The sequence below is a fragment of the Ambystoma mexicanum genome, chromosome 14 (genome assembly GCF_040938575.1).
Source record: "Ambystoma mexicanum isolate Mex_15411 chromosome 14, UKY_AmexF1_1, whole genome shotgun sequence".
In the NCBI taxonomy this organism is placed as follows: Eukaryota; Metazoa; Chordata; class Amphibia; order Caudata; family Ambystomatidae; genus Ambystoma; species Ambystoma mexicanum.
The window spans coordinates 206,919,189-206,941,005 of NC_090940.1; the positions used below are offsets into that span (position 1 = coordinate 206,919,189).

At 45.3% G+C, this 21,817-nt stretch overlaps 1 protein-coding gene across 1 annotated transcript in view; it reads left to right on the forward strand.

Moving 5' to 3' along the window:
- Nucleotides 1–21,817, forward strand: part of SNAPC1 (small nuclear RNA activating complex polypeptide 1) — a 438,004-nt gene that overhangs the window by 71,097 nt on the left and 345,090 nt on the right. Inside the window, exon 3 of the mRNA XM_069638930.1 lies at nt 7,906–8,046. Coding sequence (XP_069495031.1) covers nt 7,906–8,046 — 141 coding nt within the window. The remainder of the gene's footprint in view (nt 1–7,905; nt 8,047–21,817) is intronic.

Consider the following 21,817-nt stretch of genomic DNA (forward strand, 5'->3'; position numbering starts at 1 on the left):
TGGCCTAACTGACATCACAACCAGACTATACTTACTTGTTACTTGGATTACAAGGGCGAACTGTTGCGCGAAGTTCATGCATAAGCACCATCAAAATCTTCAACACGGACCGTGTGAGACAGACTGCCGTGAAGTCTGGCAGCTCGGTAACGCATTGCGTCTGTGGATCGCCTTGCGATATGTTGGACAAGCATCCAGAGTTTTCTCGGCAGCAGCAGTTCTCCACCTCGGTTGGCATTAGCGCCCACCAATTGCAGGTACACCAGGTGGAAACGCCGTCCATGCGACTAGGCCCAGGCTCTTCATCTATTGACACGTCCGCCCAACTGTTTTCCAAATCCCCATCGTTTACAGAGCTTGCTCTTTCCATTAATTCCTCCTCGGAATACTCGGGCTCGTATAGGTAGGACATTATTGTTGCCATTGTGTGGTAAAGGAACGAAAATAATTTATAGCGGTCGTACTGGTATCTGTTCACATGGGCTACAAGCAACGAAGGTAGCTGACCAGAGCACAGAAACGAGTCACAGAATACTCAAAGAAATACAGCGAGAGGAATGGAAAAGAAAATCTGCTGTTGTGTGTTGTGAAACGCTCTGTTTATGATTATCGAGGAAAGGGGCTTTCTGCCGTTTCCATGGTGACGCGTCATTAGTTGAGGCGCAGAGATTGTTGACACGGGACGTGCTTTGGCATTGTGAAATGGGCGGTACGCGTCTAGTGATGTCAGGCTCAGGGGCGGGGGATATGATTTAGTGCCACAAACGCAGGTCACCCAGAGTGATGCGGCAAGTAATAAGATTATCACAAGATGGCCGCGCCCTGCTGCCTGATTTTGCTTGTGTTCAAGAGACAAAAACTCGGGTAAGGTGTATGGGAAATGTTTGTACGTTCCATCGAATTTTGGTGAAAAACACATGGCCGAACCATAGGGACAATAATATTTCTGACCGAACCATTCCTTTAAGTAGTGCAGGGAAGAAAAGAGCATATTTAATTGACAAGGATTGGAGTTTCTTCGCGGAGTCAAAGGATTGGCGGGCTTTCTGGACCTCTTTGGTGTAGTCCGTGTAAAACCCAACTCAGTATCCGTTGTATGTGATTGGGCCCGAGTCCCAGGCCATCTGGAGGATAGCGCCCTGGTCTCGGAAGTTTAGCAGGCGTGCAATAATCGTTCTTGACGGGGCTCCCGGGGTGGGTCGCCCAGTGAGCCCTCTATGTGCCCGCTCGATGGAGAAGAATTTAGACAGTTTTTTGGGGGCAAAAATATGAGCCAGCCAGTCTTCTAGGAAGAGTTCAGCGCTGGGGCCCTCCTCCCTTTCTGGGATCCCAAGCATCCTCCGGTTATTGCATCGTGCCCTTCCTTCGCTGTCTTCCGCACGGTATTCAAGTCAACTTTCTTGGAGATAGCTGCAAGTTGCTGCTCTAGTTGGCAAACTGTGTCCTCTGTGTCCGATATCCTATGTTCGGTTTCTCCGACTCTGAATGACAGGTTATGTAGGTTTTGGCAGAGGAGGGAAACGTCCGCAGATAGCCCTCCGATTTTCAGTTCCAAAGACTTACTCGAATCGCCAATCGCTTTCATAAGGCCGGCTAGTGAGATAGGGGAGGCCTGGGTTTCCTCCCCAGGTTCGCCACCATCCAGGGTTTTTTTCACGATTCGGGGAGGGGCCCCTACTGTGAAGAGTTCCATTTTGCTCTGTAAGGCCTGTCTTTTTACCTTGTCTTTACCAATGGAGCTGTTAAGCAGTCTCAGTTAGGCGCTGGATCTAGACGAGTCGTTGGAGTCCCTTAATGGGGCTTGGCGTCGAAACTTGTGCGCATGACAAGATTCTATGCAGCCGGTGTGTGTTAGGCTCCACGGAACCAATGGGTCCTGTGGTCATTCAGGCTGCAGCGGGGCTGCAGCGGGGCTGCAGCGGGGCATCTGTAATTTCAATGCAGTGCGCCGTGCCCAGTTGGGCTCCGTGTTTGCCTGGTGTAGATAGGAGGTGCCTCACGAGCTGGGGTCGGGTGAGTGTCCAGAGGGTTGGTCCTGTGGAGGCCGCAAGCTGTCTGAGCCTAGGTATTTGGGGGAGAGAAGGATTAGGATAGTGTCTATGCTATGTGGGGCTCCGCCTTGCTGGACCGCCCTTGGTTAGCATTGCTTGGTTTGTGAGGTAGGTAGGAGGCAAGGGATGAGGGACCCACAGGTGGGACAGCGCTGTCGTCTTCCGTGGTTGGAATCCAATGCCCAGGTGTTTGGATGCCTCACCTTGGAGGGAAGTGATGCAATTGTCTATGGGCTAGGCTGTGCTTTCCTCAGGTTTGACCGCTCTCACGCTGCGTTCTGCGTTGAGGCCCCCTGGGTGGTGGTGCCTGAGTTGTTGCCTCTGGAGCATGGCCACTGGGGGAGGGAGGGGATCTGTTGCGTGCTGTGAAAGGGGGGAGCCGGGGCTCACGCGCTGCCTCACCCCAATCTGCAGTGGGTTTAGATTTGGGGAGGCGTTTCCTGATATTCAGCCTGAGGGGTCCTGTTATCCCCCCTGTCACCTCTGTCCCCACTGTGGGTCAGGGCCAGTGTCTACGTCGCTGGCTTATGGGCTCTGCAGGACCCTTCTTGGTGTGCGGGCTGTCTGTTCTGTGAGGTTTTGTTCCCCCCCCCCACTGTCCCTTCACCTTCTGCAGGGGTCTTCAGCTGGGTTGACAGCTAGGGGCTGGAGCTATGATTATCGGGTGCCCCCTGGGAGCGCAGGGGTAATTCCAGTCTTGGGGGGAGAGGTTCTCTGGATGTGCTGTCTCGAGCAGAGGGGGGCATGCGTGTTCTGGGGGGGTTCTACTTTCCGATTGTTAAAGAATATTACAGATTTAGTAATGGACCCCATGTATGACCGCTTAATTGAAAAGTGATAATGGTGATGCTGAAAAAATGGTGATAACTGTTATGAGGACTTCTCAAAATGAACACCAGATTCAACATCACAAGAAGATGAATAGACTATGAAGATGGTAATAAGAACAGTGTAAGAAGTGCCTCTCAATTAAACATTTAGTGGGGGGGTTTTTAAAAAGTTGACACTGGTTTTGTCTCGCATTCGAGGCCTGGAGACAATGAAACATCCTACCAAGGATTCTGTCAAGTGTTCCGGGAGTGCAGTGAGTACACCAGTCAAACAGCTGACTGATCACAAGCTGCTTGTGTAGGAGTAGAAACTTCCAATGAATAAGCTGTGCTGGGGTTGGGGAAACTTGATAAACGGTTGCAGATATGGAGTTATTGCAGAACGGTCAGCTTGTGAACTGCATTTGTGCTGAGCCAGACCATTCTGAGAGAGAGCGAGGAAGGAAGCTTGCTCACGCACCAGCATGATATTTGTCTGATTCTAAGTAGGTGGCCAGCACTTTTAAGCCCTTTCTCTGGAGTCTCCATTCCGTGTCGCAAAACCAGAGCTTGGTAGCAGCCAGAGAACTTGGAGTTGATGAAAGCCTGTGTGGGCTCAAGCCCAGGATGGAGACTCCTGGCTCGTTGGCGAGGAAAAATTTCAAAACTGGGAGACATTACTTGTAGTAATTTTCATGGGTATCTAGCTGGTAGGTTTATGCAGAGTCTGTGTAAGAAGCATAAGTGGACTTCTTCAGCTAGAGAAAAGCCAAAACTGCCCCAGAGTTACCATTCTGGTCAAGAAAGAAGCTTGATGGGTCATGTTTTCATTCCCTGAGACTGAGTGAATGAAAGCAAGTTCCCAAGGTGCAGCAACTCTAGACTTCCATTCTAAGAAGTGTGATGGACTCCGTCTGGGGCCCTACGTCCTATTAATTGTAGACCTTTGTGCTTATTTTGTTATTCATCTCTCCTGAAGCTGCTTGCCAGAGTTTTCCCTTTTATGACTGCCTCCCCTATAGGCCTTCCAGGCATTTCCCCAACCCTCCCTGAGCCAAAATGAAGGTGTTGAACTTAGTCTTCTGTTCCCTCCACAAAGGGACCTTTATAACTTCCTCCACTTCAAGTGAAACGCATCCCCACATTTTCCTTCTTCACGGGATTCCTACTCCACAATCTGCCATAATGTCTTTTTGCCAGTTGCATTTTCTTCACAAAAACAGACTCTTTTATGCTTGTTACCCAGTAAGCAACACCATATGGCACATAATCCATGCCTTCCTCTTGAAAATTAGCCCCTCAGAGGTTTGTGATCAACCTCAGTGGCTACTAACTGGAATATTGCCTGTGTATGGGTTGGGAAAGACTTTTTGTGCAGCTTTCCCTCCCCACATGAATGATCCCCCATCTTTTGCTATGATTTCAACCCTGTCCTAGCTTTGGCGTTAAGACTTTTTTGTTTTACATTTTCATCTGTTTTGGGGACACAGGTCAGCCCAAAAGGCTACCCGTGCAGTGGGATGCATCCCCTTTGTGAGATTCCTTTGTTGCTTTAATGTAGCACACATTACATTACAGTGAAGTGCTTCTGGGGTGCTTTGTATACTTATTAAATTTGTGTAACGTTTCTCTTACTTTTATGAGGAGAACAAGACTGACTGGTAGCAACAAATTGTTTTCTTAGTGTGCCTTTTGGTATTGTACAGCATAATGCCATTTCAGGTACCACATACTACAAATGGCAATGCCACTTGTTTTTTCACCCTGTCTTTTAGCCATATTGTCCTTTGGGTTTCTTCATGTCTTCTCGGTCAGGAAATGCCACATATGATGAGCCCTTTTCCTGGAAAAGCGACAGTGTCTGCATCTGGTTGTATGTGGGGACTGGGGCTGTCTAGTTCCAATCCATACTCTAGCCATGGACTTGTCTGTTGCTGGGCAGATGTGAGGCAAAAGACTCTCAGATATTGAACAGTCCCAGTCAGTTTAAATAGTGCAGGTCCTTGCCATTGGTGGGCTGGGCGCGACTGCATCTTGAATTTGGAATGAAAGGAGTAGTCCTACAGCTGTTCAGTTATTTGGTTCCAAGACCCCTTTTCAAGAGTTGCAGCTCACTGAATACCAGAGGATGACCATTGACATCCATCATTGCTTGCAGCTCCAAGCCTTGTCTCTCTGCCTCTATCTGCAGAAGACCCTTGACAGTGCTTCGACCCTTGGACTGGTGGGACCAATCCTTCCAGACCCTTGCATGAGGATCCTGTCCTCCGAAGCACCCCGAACCATTCTGTTTGCTGACTTACTTTATTCACAGCATCGGTCCCCATTCTGAGTTGTGGCGCAGAATTTCACAGGTCGTCAGCTTGTGGCACAATACCCATTCTCTTGCAACTGATGCTTTCCTTCACGAATAGTGGCCTTCGCAAGAGTCTTCCTCCTTGCCATGAGCTCTGCCTGCTGCCCTCTGTTTATGGTGTTCATTGCTGCTGCCCAACTCGGTCGAGTCCAGGGGACCTCCTGTGGTAGCCCTTGTCCTATGGTGCCTAGGTCATCCAGCGTTAAGGTGTCAACCATCTCGTCTGATAGCAGGAACGCTGCATAGCCAGACCCAATCTTCTATTCGAAAACGACCACTGCACGTGGACCCCAGCCCCCTGCAACTGGAGCATCAACTGGAGTGAGCTCAGCAAAGCTGAGAACCAATCATGTGGTTTCTCAGTGTATTAAAGTATGGAGAGAGGTTTGCATACACCTGTTTCCACCTCCCGCGTCCGAGGGATTGTATAGGCGTAAAGCCCACTCCCTGAACTCTCCATTGCCTGGTCCTGATATTGGTATAGTTCTGGCCAAGTATTCTCCCCCATTTTCCCCTCCCCTTCCCCAGGCTTCACCTAGAGGGTTGGGAATAAGAGTACCCCAATCTACTGAATGTTTCCTTCTCTGAAACATTCCATTTATGTACCATTGGCTTTGCCAATACATATTGCCCACTTCCAGCTTCCTGCAACTTGTACTTAACTGGAAGTTTTGACTGAGCTTTTAGATCTACTTAACTTAGTAGTGGAGGATTTCCAAAGACGTATAGGTCTTCTATTATAAGTCAGGGTAATAGTTTCCATTGCATTTCTTACTGTGTTTAACTCTTTACTGACTACACTCTATTGTTTTATTGATAAACTGCTTTTACGGTTTTCAGTGTGAGTAATTGTGCATGTTGTGACGAATCCAGGGAATGCAGCAATGTATTACTTCTCCCATAAGGGGAGCCTCCCTGTCGTTTGAGTCTAGGGAGGTGAGCCGAATAAACAAAACCCTTCCTAGGGGTTTGGGCAAGCGGTACCTCACTGGAAGTGACTCCCCTTCACAAGGACTCATTCGGAACACCCTATACAACAGAGGCTGTTTGCATACATGGAAATCAGTAATACTAACAATACTGGGTGTGGCTCAAAACAATGAGTACAATACCTCTGTGTGCTTAGTTCTAGGTAACAATGAACTTTACACCTGTTTAACAACCTGTGATGAATGGTGCGTGTTTTCTCATCACAGGAGCGAGAATAAAGGGCCAACGACACGAGTGTTGGAGTAGAAACCACACGCAGAGGCGAGGCTCCGATGTGGGTATGCAGGCAAGCTGCAGAGCCGTGCTGCACAGTGGAACCGGCTGTGCCACAGATGGAGGCGAACGCCAAAGAGAATCCACCATCACGATATGGGGGCATACAGGGGGTCAAGAAGCCAAGGTCCACCAGGGCGAAGCTTACCTGGAGGCATGACCACACTGAGGATGTGTTTGGTCCAGTGCCCACGAATGAATGTTGAAACCAGGGATCAAGGGCGGATCAAGTCCTCCACTCCCGACGAGAGAACGCCACGATGAGCGGAATCCAAAAACCGGATGCATCCAAAGCGGAAGTCCGTGAAGCTGCGAAGAATGCTACCGGTGCTGACGAGCTGCACTCACTGGAGCGGATCCTGCAATGCAGAAGGTACATGGGTTGCCAAGGTCGAGGAGGAAGAAGGGCTGGTTTGAGAAGGAAGGATTGTGCTAATCCTGTATACGAGAGAGATAAAGAGAGAGCATCCTAAACAATAAAGTACCAAGACCTTGTATGCAGGCTTCTTGGAGGCACCCCAACTCAGATCAGAAGGGATAGAGCTATAAAGGAGACTTTGGGACAGAGCCACCAAAAGATGTCGCTGAGATCCATAAGCAAATCTAACAACTGATACAAGGGGGAAACGGAGACGGCCAAAACCTAACTCTTGATCCGAGTCCTTATTCTGGCGTTGTGTGTGTGTGTGTGTGTGTGTAGACAGGAGGGCAGTATCATTGTTGCTACTTTAAACTGCTCACAAGCGGAATGTGATACTACTCTCTGTAGCTTCCTTAAGGTACAAGCAGTGGTCTTCTCACAACACCATTTTTAATGTTTTTTTTTTTTTTCTCTTCTTCAAATTCACAAACCTCTGTAGTCAGAATGTTGTCTCAGTCCAGTCTGTTTCTCACCTGGCCAACACTAGAGTTGCCGCAATTATTATTTTGTTTTATTTCATGCAAATCTTGTGCATGAGTTTTTAAAACCTGTTTGTCAGATGACTTCTGGTGTTTGTGGTTTGTGGTACCCTCTAATGTTTCAGGTAATTGTCTGCAGTAGATGGCGAACTCTGCGTGGTGTCTGTAGCCGTGGCAGTGTTATGGTACTTAATATAATATTAGAACCTCCTCTTCCTTGTCATAGTGCTCGAGTTTCATCCCTCTCGTCTCCAGCTGGCGTAGTATGTGCCTTTGGATAGTGTCTGCTGCTTGGGTACAATGAAGGGGAGGTTCTAGGGGAAAGGCTTGTACAAATATTCATAGGCCAATTGAGATGAAGGCTTCATTTTAAAGTGCATGCAGGTTTACCTTTTGTCTGCATAACAACTTTGTTGAGTAAGATTACTTGGTGCTAAGACCATATGTGTAAGTACTCCACGCAGTAGGTTGAGTTATTGAACACTGACAATCTTGCCACAAATCAAAAGGAATGTTTTCTTTGCAGATTAGAATAGCACTTAAAGATTGGTCTGAAATACTGAGGTTCCAACAGGATCTGATTAATGCACAGCACTTTGACGCTGCCTACATCTTCAGGAAACTGAGAATACTCAAAGCGTTCCACTACACAGCAATGCCCAAGTTGGTAAGTCCATCTCTATATTTCTTTTATTACAGCTTATTAAAAAGCTGATCATCCAGAGGGTCATAATCTGACATAAATGCAAATCTATTGGATGTTGCTTAACAGATTTCCACTCACCTTTTGAATGTAAGTTAGCTAAGGGATTTAATGTATTAATTTATTTTTTCTCCATTTTATTAGTAAGGTCAAAGTAGATCTGAGACACTTTTCTTAAGTTTCATACAAAATGGGAACACCCAATTGCTGAAGGCAGACATTTCTGTTCATTCGAGCTGTGCTACTAAAGAAGAAGGAACTTTGAAGGGGTGTGGCAGTGTTGGATGTTAAAGTACTTGCTAAAGATCAATGTTCATGCAATGACTCATTGGGGAATTGGTGATAAACAGGAGGATTATCCGAAGGGCTGCAAGCAAATTTAGGACAGCAGTGATGAGCGAGTTGGAAGATTGTATGGTATAGTGGACATTGTGTGTAGGCTAGAGGTGATCGTAGACGGGGGGGGGGGGGGTTCAGTGTTGTTGATGACTGGAGGTAATTGTTAATAGTTCGTAGAAGGGCAGGAAGCAGGAATTGTGATAGTCATAGGTGGTAATCTTACAATAGATTTCATTTTTGTAACTTTTTACACGTTTGTTTATTAGTTTTTAATACAACAAGGAAAGAAGAACATCAAATCCAGAAAGAAAAACAAAACAAAAAGTAAACACTCCCCACCATTCTGTCCCACCCAGGCCCTGGCGTAAGCCGATTTATGCACCGTCCTTTGAGTTTATATAAATACAAATAATGTTTCCAACATCTATATATTCATATTCCTTCATGGCGGTAAGTCATCTGGGGATGTTTGCAAGTCATTGTGAAGAGTTCCCTGCCCCGGTTCCAGGGTGTTCGATTCTTCATCTCTTCGTTGCTCATGTACAATCACTTTCTCCGCCGCTACCCACTTCAGCAAATCTTGTAACCATTGGTCTAGTAGAGGCCCCTTGGACCTCTTCCAGGAGATGGCCATTCAGCATCTTGCCAATAAAAAGAGGAAGTTGCCCGTTTTCTTCGTATGCCTCCTTCTTTTACCTGCTGGCATGATCCCCCAACAGACAGATCTTAGGGGTGCACGCAAGTTGTCTCTCTAGTACGTTATTTACTTTATAAATCGCTGCATGCCAGAAGTTTTCTATTGGGCATTCCTAAACCATGTGCTAAAACCCAGACGATTCCCTTTTACATCTCGGGCATCTGTGTGTCTTGTCCTGGTTTATCATGTGTAGGTTCTGGGGTGCAAAATGTAAAATTTAATTTATTTAAATCGGGCATTTCTGGACACCTTGCTAACTTGTCAGCAGATCTTAGACCATGCTTTTTCCTCCATTGTCTCTGCCATATCCCTTTCCCGCTTCTCCTTTAACTGGGTTAGTGTGTCAATGTCCCATATATAATCTTTATCGCATGTCGTTCAGTACCTATAGTCGATCTAGTATGAAGGATTGGAATAGTTGCAGCTTCCTCTGGTGTGGAGCTTCAGTTGCTCGCCAGAGTTTTAACCAATCGGGCGAAGTTTAGTAACTGTCCTTCAGGCATCTGCAACATTTCTGTTCATTCTATGAAGGTCAGTAGGTGCCCCCTTAAAATAGGTCCCCTATCATCTGGAACCCTGCCTGGGCACATCTAGTTTCACCAAGTCTCCTATGATTTCTGCTATTGTGGCGCCCGCTCTTAAGGGTAGATCGGGGCTGTATACCACCTGTATTTTTAATTTGTTGCACGTTCTTTTTCACACCTGTTGGACCACCCATGTTCTAAAGGAGGACTTGTATCTCCCCACTTCTCATCAGAGCGTTTCCATCCCTGTGTAATGTCTTCAGGGTTTTCCCATGAGAAACCTATCTGTTCCAGCGTCCCTTGTATCCCATCTAGTTGCGTGTTGTAGCTTGACTGGGAGGCTAAGAAGTACAACTCGTAATCTGGATGGGCAAGCCCTCTTGTTTGGTGCCCTCTTGGCAGTGTTTTGAGTGCCACCCTACAGCGATCACTGGCCCGAAGGAATCTCCGATATATTGCCCTCAAGTATTTTAAAAATGGGAGGCCTGATCATATATGGGATGTTGATGAATAAGTACATCAGTTTGGGTAGGACGATCATTTTGCATATCACTAAAACTGCCCATTTGGGATGGAGGTAATTTCCTCCAGAACCCCATGCTGTTCTCCAGACTAGTTGGCGTCTTGCCTACATTATATTGAAATGTGACCGCCATAGTATGGTGGACCTGTATGAAAGATTAATTTCCCACCGTATTCCCAACGCCGGTAATTCCCCATCTGTTTTCCCTTTGAGAGTGCCCAATGGGAAGACTAACCACTTCTCCATGTTGATTTGAAATCCGGACAATGCTCCTATTTGTTCTAACGTGTAGCCCTGGGTTCTGCAAATATAGGAGAGCATCATCTGCATACATGAATATCCTGTGTGGCTGGCCATTCACTGATATTCCCTCATCTTTAAATTGCTCCATGAATCCCCCTGCCAAGGGTTCCAGTGACAATGCAAATAAGATGGGTGATGGGGGGCATCCCTGGCACATACCTCTCTCCAGTTGCCATCTGAAAGAAACCTTCTTGACCTCCTTGACCGTCTTAACCTTTGCCAGCAGATCTCAACATAATAATACCCCTGCTAGACCTTTGAGAAAGGATTACGCCAAAAATATTACCACTCCCAAGACACGAAGAGTCCATGCTGGGGGCACTAGCTTCCCCACGATGGCCGCTTCACATTGGAATGCCCTTCTCACTCACCTGAGGATGATCGACTCCCACATGGCATTCCGTAAAGCGATCGAAACAAAGCTTTTTGTCTGATTGTGTATTCTGCACATCTCCTCGTAATGTGGCCGGATGCTAGCTGCTTTCTGGAAACGCCTTCACACACTATTGTAATGATGACTTATGTATAACTATGAATTTCCTCCTTTTACTTATGATGATATCACCAATGTACATGCAATCAAGAGACCACCTGTGTCGTTTTGTAACCACTCAATCAAGTTTACGTACATTCTCCTGTAACAGCACCTCAATGTCTTTGGGCTCTAAGTGCGCTATACAAATATAAATAAATAAATATCCATCTCATGTTTGTGCTTAGTCCAAAGTTTGTCAGTACCTGAAAGAGCCAACCCCATTCTATCAAGTGATATGCTTTGTCTGCGTCTAGCGAAGCTACGGCCAGTTCCTCCTCCGCATTCTCCCCCCTTTTTTTGTGATGTGTTGGAGCCGTTGTAGGTTTATAGTCGTGTTCCTCCCCCAAACAAAGCCACACTGATCTTGGTGAACTAGATGCAAGATCTGTTTCAGTAGCCTAATAGCCACCATCTTACCCAATATTTTCACATCTAAATTGAACAGTGAGATCGGATGGTAGTACTCGCAGTGTCGTGGGTCTTTCCCGGGCTTCAGCTGCACAACTATTATTGCCTCCGTCATGGACTCTGGTAGGAGTCGGACTGAAAGGCGAAATCCTACAGTTGTTTCAATTTGGGAACCAACAAATCTACATAGGTTTTGCAAAATTTCACCAGGAGACCATTTCTTCCTGGCGTTTTCCCATGGGAGTCGATCGCAGTTTTAATCTCCCTTTCTGTTACTGGTTCTTCCATCGCCTCTGCGGCTGCAATATTCATTTTTGGCAAACTGGCATCATTCATAGCTTCAGCTTCTGTTGGACCACTGCTTTTATATAAATTGATGTTATATTCTTGAAAGACCTAATTTATGCCCTCCTGTGTTGTGACCAACTCGCCTCCCTCCCTCCGATTATAATCTGAGTCGTGGTGCTTCTCTGTTCCTCTAAACAGAGAAGCCAAGCCAGAAGGCGACCAGCCTGGTCTCCTTCCCTGTGAATCTTTGCCATGTATTGCGTGTAGTCTTGTTTCCCCAAGTGTTCTTGTGACTGAGCTCGGAGGACACGTTCCTGCAGGCGTTCTGCCCCGCACGACGACCCTTTCACCATGTCTCCTTCCAACCTCCTTATCCGAGTCGGAGTTTTTTTTTTCGTTTTAGAGTGGTGCATGTTAGGGGAGTTTTCCTAAAGTCCTACTGTTAGTAAGACTTCATTAAGCTCCCCCAGTTGTTTGTAGATCTCCAACTCTTAGTATCGGTCTGCACTAACTCAGGTCCTTGCCAGAGCAGTCAGGTGTATCTTAAGAGGAAGATGTGAGCTGTAGCGAAGTACACTGAACCTTAGTTAGGAATGCACACCAAAGAAACTCTTAAACTTATAATTTAAATGAAATTATATATACACCAGAATCCCTTTTAAAAACTTTAGACGTTTACACTAGAACACTTCGGAATACTTGAGAATACACTTAAAAGGACACTTTCACTTTTGTGTTAGGTCGCGGTTACATTTGTAGCACCGTTAGAAAGTGAAAAGACAATGTTGTCGTATTATCGGTTACTACGCGCACCTTTGGGTTCTAACAGTTCATACAGTAATACATTTACTCTGAAAACACATATATTAGTCACTTTGCGAGGACAATAATTAGCCAGTGTAACATTAGCTTGGTTCAAGGTTCTAGAGCGGGTTTCTTCGCACAGCAAGTCTTTTAAGTCCAAAAATGCAACTCTAAGGGCAGTTCGGAGAGGGCTCATATATGCCTTTTAAGAGCTATGGAGCAGACAGATTCCATAGTATAGGTTAGAGCACAAAGAATAGGGTTCCAAAAGACCGAGCTCACAAGAATGAATGAGTGGAAAAAGGCTCCACTCATTCAGGTTTGAAAGAAAAAGGTCCAGAAATCCAGCAAGAAGTGCTGGGGTTCTCACTAGGAGAGGGGATGAAGCATAACTATAATAAATCTCCATAACGGTGCATAATGTGGATCAAACCCTGCAAGACATATTTTTGTAACTTGATTCTCTTTGTGCACTAGTCAAGTGTGCATACTAGGAAACCCTTTTATTATTTATTTTTTTGTCCCCTGCTCCACGTCCGCTTTGGTGTGCCGACTCTATAGATGGATATGTTGTGACAGCAACCCTTTTGTGGTTTTAAATAGGCCAATTTGTGACCTTGCACCAACTTTGATATATAAACTGTGGCGCTTTCCTGTCAATAGAAAACACAAGATGGGCTAAATATGGAAATTATGTTCTTAAATACAAAATGAAGCAGATGTGTTTGGAATTCTTGATGCTCTTTTAGTTGGTGTTAGGCAAGATTGTATACAGTACCCTTTGGGTGCACTACAACAACCCTGACGACCTGGCAATAGGAACCCAACCTTTAGTATACGTCTGTACTACACAGGTTGGTAGCTTGTTGAGCAGTCCGGCTCATCTCAAGAGGGGTCATTGTGAGCTGTAGGGGAAATGCACAGAGATTCACAGTGACACGTATTCAAATAAACTCTTATACACAAGGTTTCTTGATTAAACAATTATTAATTTATTTAACAGTCAGTTATAGTAAGCCTTCTTCAGAAAGGGGCAATATAATAGTAACACACAAATACACACTCTTAATATTTCTAAATCAGTAATTACCCTTTTGGGATGGCACACACACTTCCTACGCCCTCAGGTGACTTTAGTAACTAGGAAACTGTGGACATTAATATACTACTGTTGGCATTTAGAATCAGATTTAAGAGTTTGACAAAGAGAAAGGTTGTTAGAAAAGAACAAGAGCTCACGCAAATATTCTGAAGCAGGTAAGCACTTTTGGTAACCCCAATGCAAAGTTAGTTGACCCCTTCCTGGACGGAAGATAAAAAGCAATGTCGGAGGGCAGAAGTCTTTCAGGGAGCCAGGCTAGGGCAAAGTCAATTGGGCAAAAGTGTAGGTGAGCTGAAGCATTCCTTGCAGGTAAGTAAAAGTCTTGTGCAATGTTTTAGAAGTCTTTGTAGAAAAGAAGAATTCAAAGCAGGGGCATAAGCTGTTTAGACTTGTGAAGTAAAGAAGCTATCAGCAACTCTACAGAGCAACCACATCAGGTCTCACCAACTGAGAACAAGTGCAGTTCCACAACAAGAGGTACGTTCTCTTAGACTGTACAGTACCTTTTAGGTTGAAGAAAAAGGGGAGCAGATGACTTCAGTTCCTGTGCAGCTCTGCAGATCCTGGTGTTCCTGGGCCTCAGTTGTGGGGACAAGAGGGAGGACGTCTGGGGACTCCTGCACTGCAATGGGATGATCACCGACCGCAACCGGCAATCTTCAAACAAGTGGCACTTCTGTGTTTCAGCTCCTTGCGTCTACCGCAAAAAGCAACACCGCCGTTTATGGCTGTCAAGATGGGCTTTCCTTGCATCTGGGGTCCAGCACTCTGAGGTGGCTCAGGCTCGGTCAGTCCTGCTTCCTGCGAGTCCGGAGGATCTTCCTGGAGCTCTTGGCCAGCTTAAAAGCAATGCACGCAATCTGGTGTTCCTCTCCCTGGTTATTCAGTTCCAGCAGCAACTGCAGTGGAATTTCAACCAGCTCTGAGAGGATGTCCAGGTGGGGGGAGGGAGGGGAGAAGGGTCTCTCCCTCTCCAGGCAAAAGAAAAGTCCTAGAGTCCAGCAAAAGAGCTGGGGATCTCTAAGGTAGAGAGGAATTGGCACATTTCTGAGAATTCTCCCTAACATTTGGGATTCCGCAATGTTATTTCTGCTCCATCGGTCTCCTGATCTTTTTCCTACAAAGCTGCTTTCTCTGTCTCTTCCTTCTGGCACCTGGGCCTGGCCTGTGGTCTTTACCATCTCCTCCCTGCTGTTTGACAACTGGTTCAGTCAGGGATCTGAGATACTTTTCTCAGCGGATAAAACGAGGATTGATTTCAGTTTCAATCATTCAGGCACCTGCAATAGCGGATTCAACTTCTAGCAAGGGTTTGGAACAATTGCTTCTCTTTTGCAGACTGTCAATCTATGACATTTTTTGTCTGGCCACAGGCTTGAGACAAATGGTTCTTCTGATTTAACACTTTAGTCTGCTACAGGCATGCAGCCCATGTTTATTCGCCCCTTACACTTCATATGGACTTCGGTCCATTTCCCGTACACCTTTTCAGAAACTTGGAATGTTGGCTTCCTTTAAATTTTTTTCATGGATTTGTCGTTTTTTATCTTTCATCTCTTACAACAGACTTGGGTAAAATGGATCTACCTCGCGACATACATTTTTACCAATGCTGTTTTTGAAGAACCTCTTTATTTCTCACTCTTATTTGCAAGCAAGGATCCATGCAATCGATGTTGGAATTGGGCTGGGATATTGTGCTGCTTTTTCCGTCATGCATCCCACTTAGCTCTCTGTGATAGTCCGATTTGGATGGCGTGATTGGATTTGGTTTCCCAGCATGTAAAGTGCTCTTTCTTGGCTTTGAGCAGAACGTGGATACTTTGTCTCTGAGTATTTATAGCCCTGGTCTATTTTCTCTGGCCCTCTAATTAGGCTTGCCTCCAGGCCGGGGACTAGAAGAGGGGTGGGGGGGGGGTGTAGATGGAGACACTACCTTCGAGTCTGCCTGAAGTGCAGATATATGGCTAGTAAGTCGGCCCGCAATCAAAATTAGTAATGCGATTGGGCTTCCCCACTGACTAACGATGGACCGGCGTTCCTCTGTAACTCTATGGTCCTGGGTTAGACAATATTACAAGTTGAGCAAAACACAGCCCACAAGTCCTTTGTCCTCCAAATAGCTGAATTAATTAATGCACCATCTTTCTTTGAAAATGTGTAAATATACAGGCGATAATGTACTGTATCTAGTGATCTTTTACTACGCCTGAAGAAAAAACAGATTGTCCAGAATAACTTTTTAGAAAGTCTTAATTCTATTAAAGACACGGAGGCTCACATTATGCTTCTTTTTTTTATTAACTTCAAAGAGAAAGAGCTCAGCTGCAAGTTTTGATGCACCCAAACTGAAGATGTTTTCTATACATAACAAGGGTGCATAAAAATATACATGAAATAATATTAAATCTGAGGAAAAAATAACTTCCAGTCCATAATAAACAGTCACTGCAGATAGGGAACTCCGTTTCCCAGAAGGCTTAGCCTAAGTTCATGACAGTTCACCGAACATGTGACAGTAATGCTCCAATAACCGTAGACAAACCCCTCCCAATAGAGATCAATAGTGTCTCACTCCCTCTTTTGAGGCTGCGAACCGTGGAAAAAGCAACAAGAGATAGATGTAGCTGGAATCGTACGGCTGTGGACTTCCGTGGAAAAACCAGAGCAGATCAGGTTAGCTTGTCCGAAGTCACTAGGAGAAGAAAGAAAAAAAATTAAGGGTTACCTGATGCATATAATAACCCTATTCAGTGTACAAGGGCGCGAGAGAAATTAGCACTTTATTATGCAATCTTACATGGCATGCGGAACAATAAATCCATTGCTTGAACAGGAGATTGAAGAACTGTATGTATGCGTGATATGCGCCCTTTATTTCTCTAGTCGGGCGGGATAATGCTTGCCTCTTTGTCTTCAATAGAATTAAGACTTTCTAAGGTTATTCTGGAAAATCTTTATTCCATGTCAAGAACAAGGCTCACATTATGCTGGTTTAAAGCTTACTTGCCACTACTTGTTGTTCTACCAGAGCCTGGGATTGAGCCTTGAAAATGATGTCGTCCAAGTATATGATGAGTCTGACACCTTTTTCGCTGAGATGAGCCACGACTGGTCTTAGGAGTTTGGTTAATGCCCAAGGTGCCGAAGAGAGCACGGAGGGCAAGCTTGTACACTCCCAATCCTGATCCTTCCAAGAAAACCTCAGGTAGCTTATGCGTGCCGGATGAATGGGCACAGCCAGATAGGCATCCTTGAGATCCAGGCGAATGAGCCAGTCGCCTGGTCTTAGAATGTCTCTGAGCATGTGTATCACCTCCATTTTCAAATGGCAGTATATTATGAAGTCGTTCAAAGCTCTGAGATTTATTACTGGACGTACCTTCTGTTTCCTGCGAACCAAAAAGATAGGGCTGAAAAACCACCCTGACTAGTGCACGGGCGTATGGCTTGCTTTTGGTGGAGATTGCGTACTTCACTGTCTAGCGCTGCTTCGTCCGCCTAGGAATTACTATCTGTGCGGGGCGATTCGCTTGGAAAGGCTGAGCAAAGAACTCTAGTCGCAAGCCTCGAGCTGGGTCCCGGATCCAGGCATCCCCTGACGAGTCCCAGGCTCGCACAAAGAGAGCTATCCTCCCTCCTATGGGTGTTTGCGGTGCAGGCGCTGCTATGGTTACACTGCCCTGTTGGTTGTTGTGCTGGATATTTTGCCGCTCTTCTCCAGCCGCGTCCTCTTCCTCGCCCTCTGGATGGAAAGGTCGTGTCTGAACGGTCTTGCCAGGAATTGTGCTGGTCCCTTGAATATCGAGGTCTCCTGTTAAGAGTATCAGACAGAGGAGCGACCGCCTACCTCGTCCGGCCTGGTAAAAAATCTTGGAGGAAAATACTCTTTTAATAGAGGCTTGAACCTTGTCTAAGGCAGTGAATGTGCCAACGAACTTAGATATTTCTTTCACGAAGGGGTCTCCCAATAAGAGACCTTGAGCTGCTGCTTCAGACTCAGTGTCTGCCAGTTCTTCCAATTTGGGTTCCATTTTTAGAAGAATGCCCTTCCTGCGTTCTGTAGAGATGGCACAGTTGGCGTTCCCTAGCAAGCAGAGTGCTCTTTGGGCCAACCCGATAGGATAGCATGGTCAGTCGTTTGCCCGTGTAAATGGGCTCTTTGGCCAGGCCATTATTTTTGCAAGGGGCCCTGTGATTTCAAGGACCTTATCTTGACAGGATCTGCAGGCACGATCAATGCCTTTCTTGGGATCCTTAATGTTCTTCCCTAGGAAGGTGATCATTTTTGTATCGAATTCAGGGGTTCGAGTTGCCTTCCCCGGAATCTCTGGGTGAGGACATTCTGATTGGCGCTTGGCCCTGAACTCTTTCTCCAGGGCTGACGCAGTCTGGCTTTAATATACTCTGTAGCTCTTAGTGACGGTTCCCAGTCTGCTGATCGGTGATGATCAAATCTTCTGGTGTGGACATTCCCTCGAGGGTAGAATGTTTTTTCTGGGTGTTTGCCTGGGAATGGGGGTTGCCGCATTTCCCAGGGTAGAGGGTCTTGACCCTACAGTTTGTTCATCCTCCTCAGAGGATAGGGGGATAGGGGGGGGGGTCTGGTTGTCATTCTGGCACTCCCCCCTTATCATAATCGTCATCTGTGCCCTGCTGGTCATCCTCCGGGCTCGAGGGTCTGCTACTCGCATTGTCTTCCTCTGGGTGAGAGGGTCTGTTGTCGAAAGGGGTCGCCTTCCTAGTCAGAAAGGCTTCCTTAATCCTGGAGAAGGCACCAGAGATGGCAGTTGTGGCTTGTTCTGGCTGGCTTGGGAAGGTGTGTGAAAGAGTCCTTACTCTTGCGAGCCGGTTTACTTCCTGTATCCGAAAGGTGTTTCCTTTTCTGTGTTCCCTTTTTTTTTTTCCCAGTGGAGGCGCTGTATGCAAGTGTTCCTCCATAATGTCCAAACGGTGTTGGATGGGCAAAAGCATTTCAGTGACCGCCTTTTTAATGGTGGTTTCCTCAGAGGATCCCAACACCCTCTTAAAACTGTCCGCCATAGCCACCTCGTCAATCTCATATGCTCCCTCCTCATCCTCTGACCATATTTGGTCAGTCTATGGGGAGTATTGAGCTGCCATAATAATGAATGGAGGTTTTCTGCACACACTTTTATTTTTCTTCACAGTGGGTAATTGGACTATTTCTTCTCTGCAACCCACGGTTGATTGCTAGAAGATAATCTATTTTTTGTTTTTGGGGGGGGGGGGATGTACCCAAAAATACACTTAAATGGCTGTAGAATCTTCACTCCAGTGCTCGCAAAATTCATTTGCCCGAGCGCCTGAGTAGAGAAAAGCACCAAAGGAAAGACAAGGGCTCCCCCTTGCGGTCTCAGGCGCTACAGCGTTTGAAGAAATATGTTCCTCAAGGAACGTTGCGATGAGATGGGGAAGGCGCGCGCAAGCGTTTGAGATGAAAAGGGAACAAGTAAGGAGGCGATTGCGGAATGTGAGGCTCTGAGCTGGCAATGTTCTCAGACGCCAGCGAGGAACAGCTGGCGTCGGAGGCAAACAGAATGACGAAGGCAATAGACGCGGCTATGTGACCGGCATTGCACTAATGTCAACCATAAAGATAAAACAAAACTGAACGCAACGTTGCAAATGAGTGCGTGGCAGCACTTCATATTATAAATAACAGCATAATTAAGTATGCTAATTTGATCAAAATCGAAATGGGACAGAATATAATACTGTACTTATCTCTTGCTGTGAGCAGCAAAGAAAGAGGGAGTGATACACTATTGGTCCCTATTTGGAGGGGTTTGTCTACTGTTATTGGAGCATTACTGTCACTTGTTCGGTGACCTGTTATGAACTAGGGCTAAGCTTTCTGGGAAACGGAGTTCCCTATCTGCAGTGACTGTTTATTATGGACTGGAAGTTATTTTTTTCTTCAGATTTAATGTTGTTTCATGTATATTTTTCTGTACCCTTGTTATGTATAGAAAATATCTTCAGTTTGGGTGCATCAAAACTTGCTGCTGAGCTCTTTCTCTTTGAAGTTAATAAAGAAGGAGCAGCATAATTGTTAGCCTCTGGTCTTGACATAGAATTCAGCACAGTTACATGGGCATGCACAGAAAGAATACCTTAAATGTAATGTGATTCCATTGGCATTCTAAGTAAAATTATGCCCCGATTTCTTTTTAGATGACACATGACTGCTTTCAGACAAGGTGCCACAAAATGTAGCACAGACTTGAACTCTCATCACGACTCGGCAAACAAATCCTTGATGAGCTTGAGAATCAATAACGGGCTTTCTTAACATAATCTGTGAATAAACAATTTCAAACCACTACTACCGATAAGATAATAGCAAAATTAAAGACATTGCCAATAAAAAAAAAAGAAAATGTTTATCTTTTATTTTTTATTGTATATGGTTCTAAATTAACCTTTCACAATCAACGAATTCATGTTATCTCAATACACATATAAAAACATCAATTATTCACACATTGAATGACATAATAGTTAAATGATTGCAAAGTTGACTAAAATCATTAAGAGATGAGGAGAATAAAAAAGTTTCCTACCGCCAATTAGTTTGAAGTGAGTAAACACACTTGAGAGGAGGAAAAGGAAGAGAGAAAAAGGAATAAGGAAGGAAAATGGCCAAATGATTATAGTACTTTAACATAAAGCAAACTGTCCCTTCTTAGCATGTGCTTAAAGCCCTATCTTTCAGCTCTCAAGCATTTGAATCACTGCTATTATCTTCTGCTGTGGCTGTACATCAATCAATAGTTCCCAAGGGAGTTCTTGTACCCAAGATGTTGTATCGGAGACAAATTTACTTAAGAAATGTCTGGCCCGTCTAGTTCCTTCTTCCTCCATAAAATGTTGAATGGATTCATTTTCTGGGTTTTTGCAAGTTTGACATACGTTTATGGCCATTTCCCCCATTCCTCTTCTTGCCAGTACTTCCCCCAGTGTGCAGGATATTCAACCTTAGTCTTAAGAATTTATTTCTAACTCTCGAGTCCGGAAACTTGATTAAATATTTGCTCAGGAAACCCAAATTTCGGTCTATTGTTTGCTGGGGATTTGGATTGGACCCCGATCTTACTTTTCCAATGGTAAGGATCCAATCCATTTCCTCCCAATTCCTTTTTGCCTTTTCATGGATTTTCTTGCAGCAATTTACTTTCCATATTCGACCCTGGGAGTAGCTTTTTCACCAGCAGATTTAGCTTATCAAGGGATTTTGATCTGCCTCCATCTAGATGTTTCCTCATGTCTGTGTAAAATGAGTTATCTTGGGCTGTAGTAATTCGATGTTGTAATGATATTAGTTTCCATCCAAACTGGCATTTTAGGGATCGTAGTCCCAGCTCAAATCTAAGGTTATCCATCGCCAGGCTCACAGGAAGTCCCAATGCATATTTCCACAGTAGGCCTTCCCACTTTTGCCATGTGGTATTCCATAACTGAGGTTTAGCTTCTATACCATATAATAACACAGGGATTACCTTTTTAATTTGTGTTGCGAGAGGTTTTATTTTAGTTTCAATATCCTGCTCCACTTAACACATTGCCGGAATGGCATAGATATTGTAGCCCAGATAGACCAGTTCCTCCACCCTTGTTACCACTTCACTCCCCATTGACCATTGGTGGAAGGCAATTTTTTATTTTTTTGTCTAAATACCATAACCTTTGCTTTGTCAGGGTTTAGAGAAAGCACATTTTCTCCTGCATAGCAGTACAAACCAGTAAGTAGACGTTGTAAACTGATAGCTATCCTGACCAGGACTTCCACGTCGTCTGCATAGGCAAGCCAGCAGACTTTAGTTCCATTCAATACCGGACTTGCCAATGCATACGGTGCTATGTAGTCCCCCATATCTGCTGTATACTTATTGAAGAATAAGGAAGCCCCAAGATAACGCTGCCTGACCCCGCAGTTCACTCTAACTGGGTCTGACATATTACCGTCTGCAACCAATCTCACTCTGTCATTCACTCTGTGGAACTCGATAAGCATACCTAAGAGGCCTTCCGGTATGCCCTTTGCTCTTAATTTCTGCCAAAGCCTTTCCCTATCTACCTGATCGAAGGCACTGGAGAAGTCCTCCCAGACTCCATACAGTTGTTCTTCCCCCTTCTCCTGCGTTTTTTCACTCGGAGGTTTATCACTTGCCGTTTATTGCAGTGGACA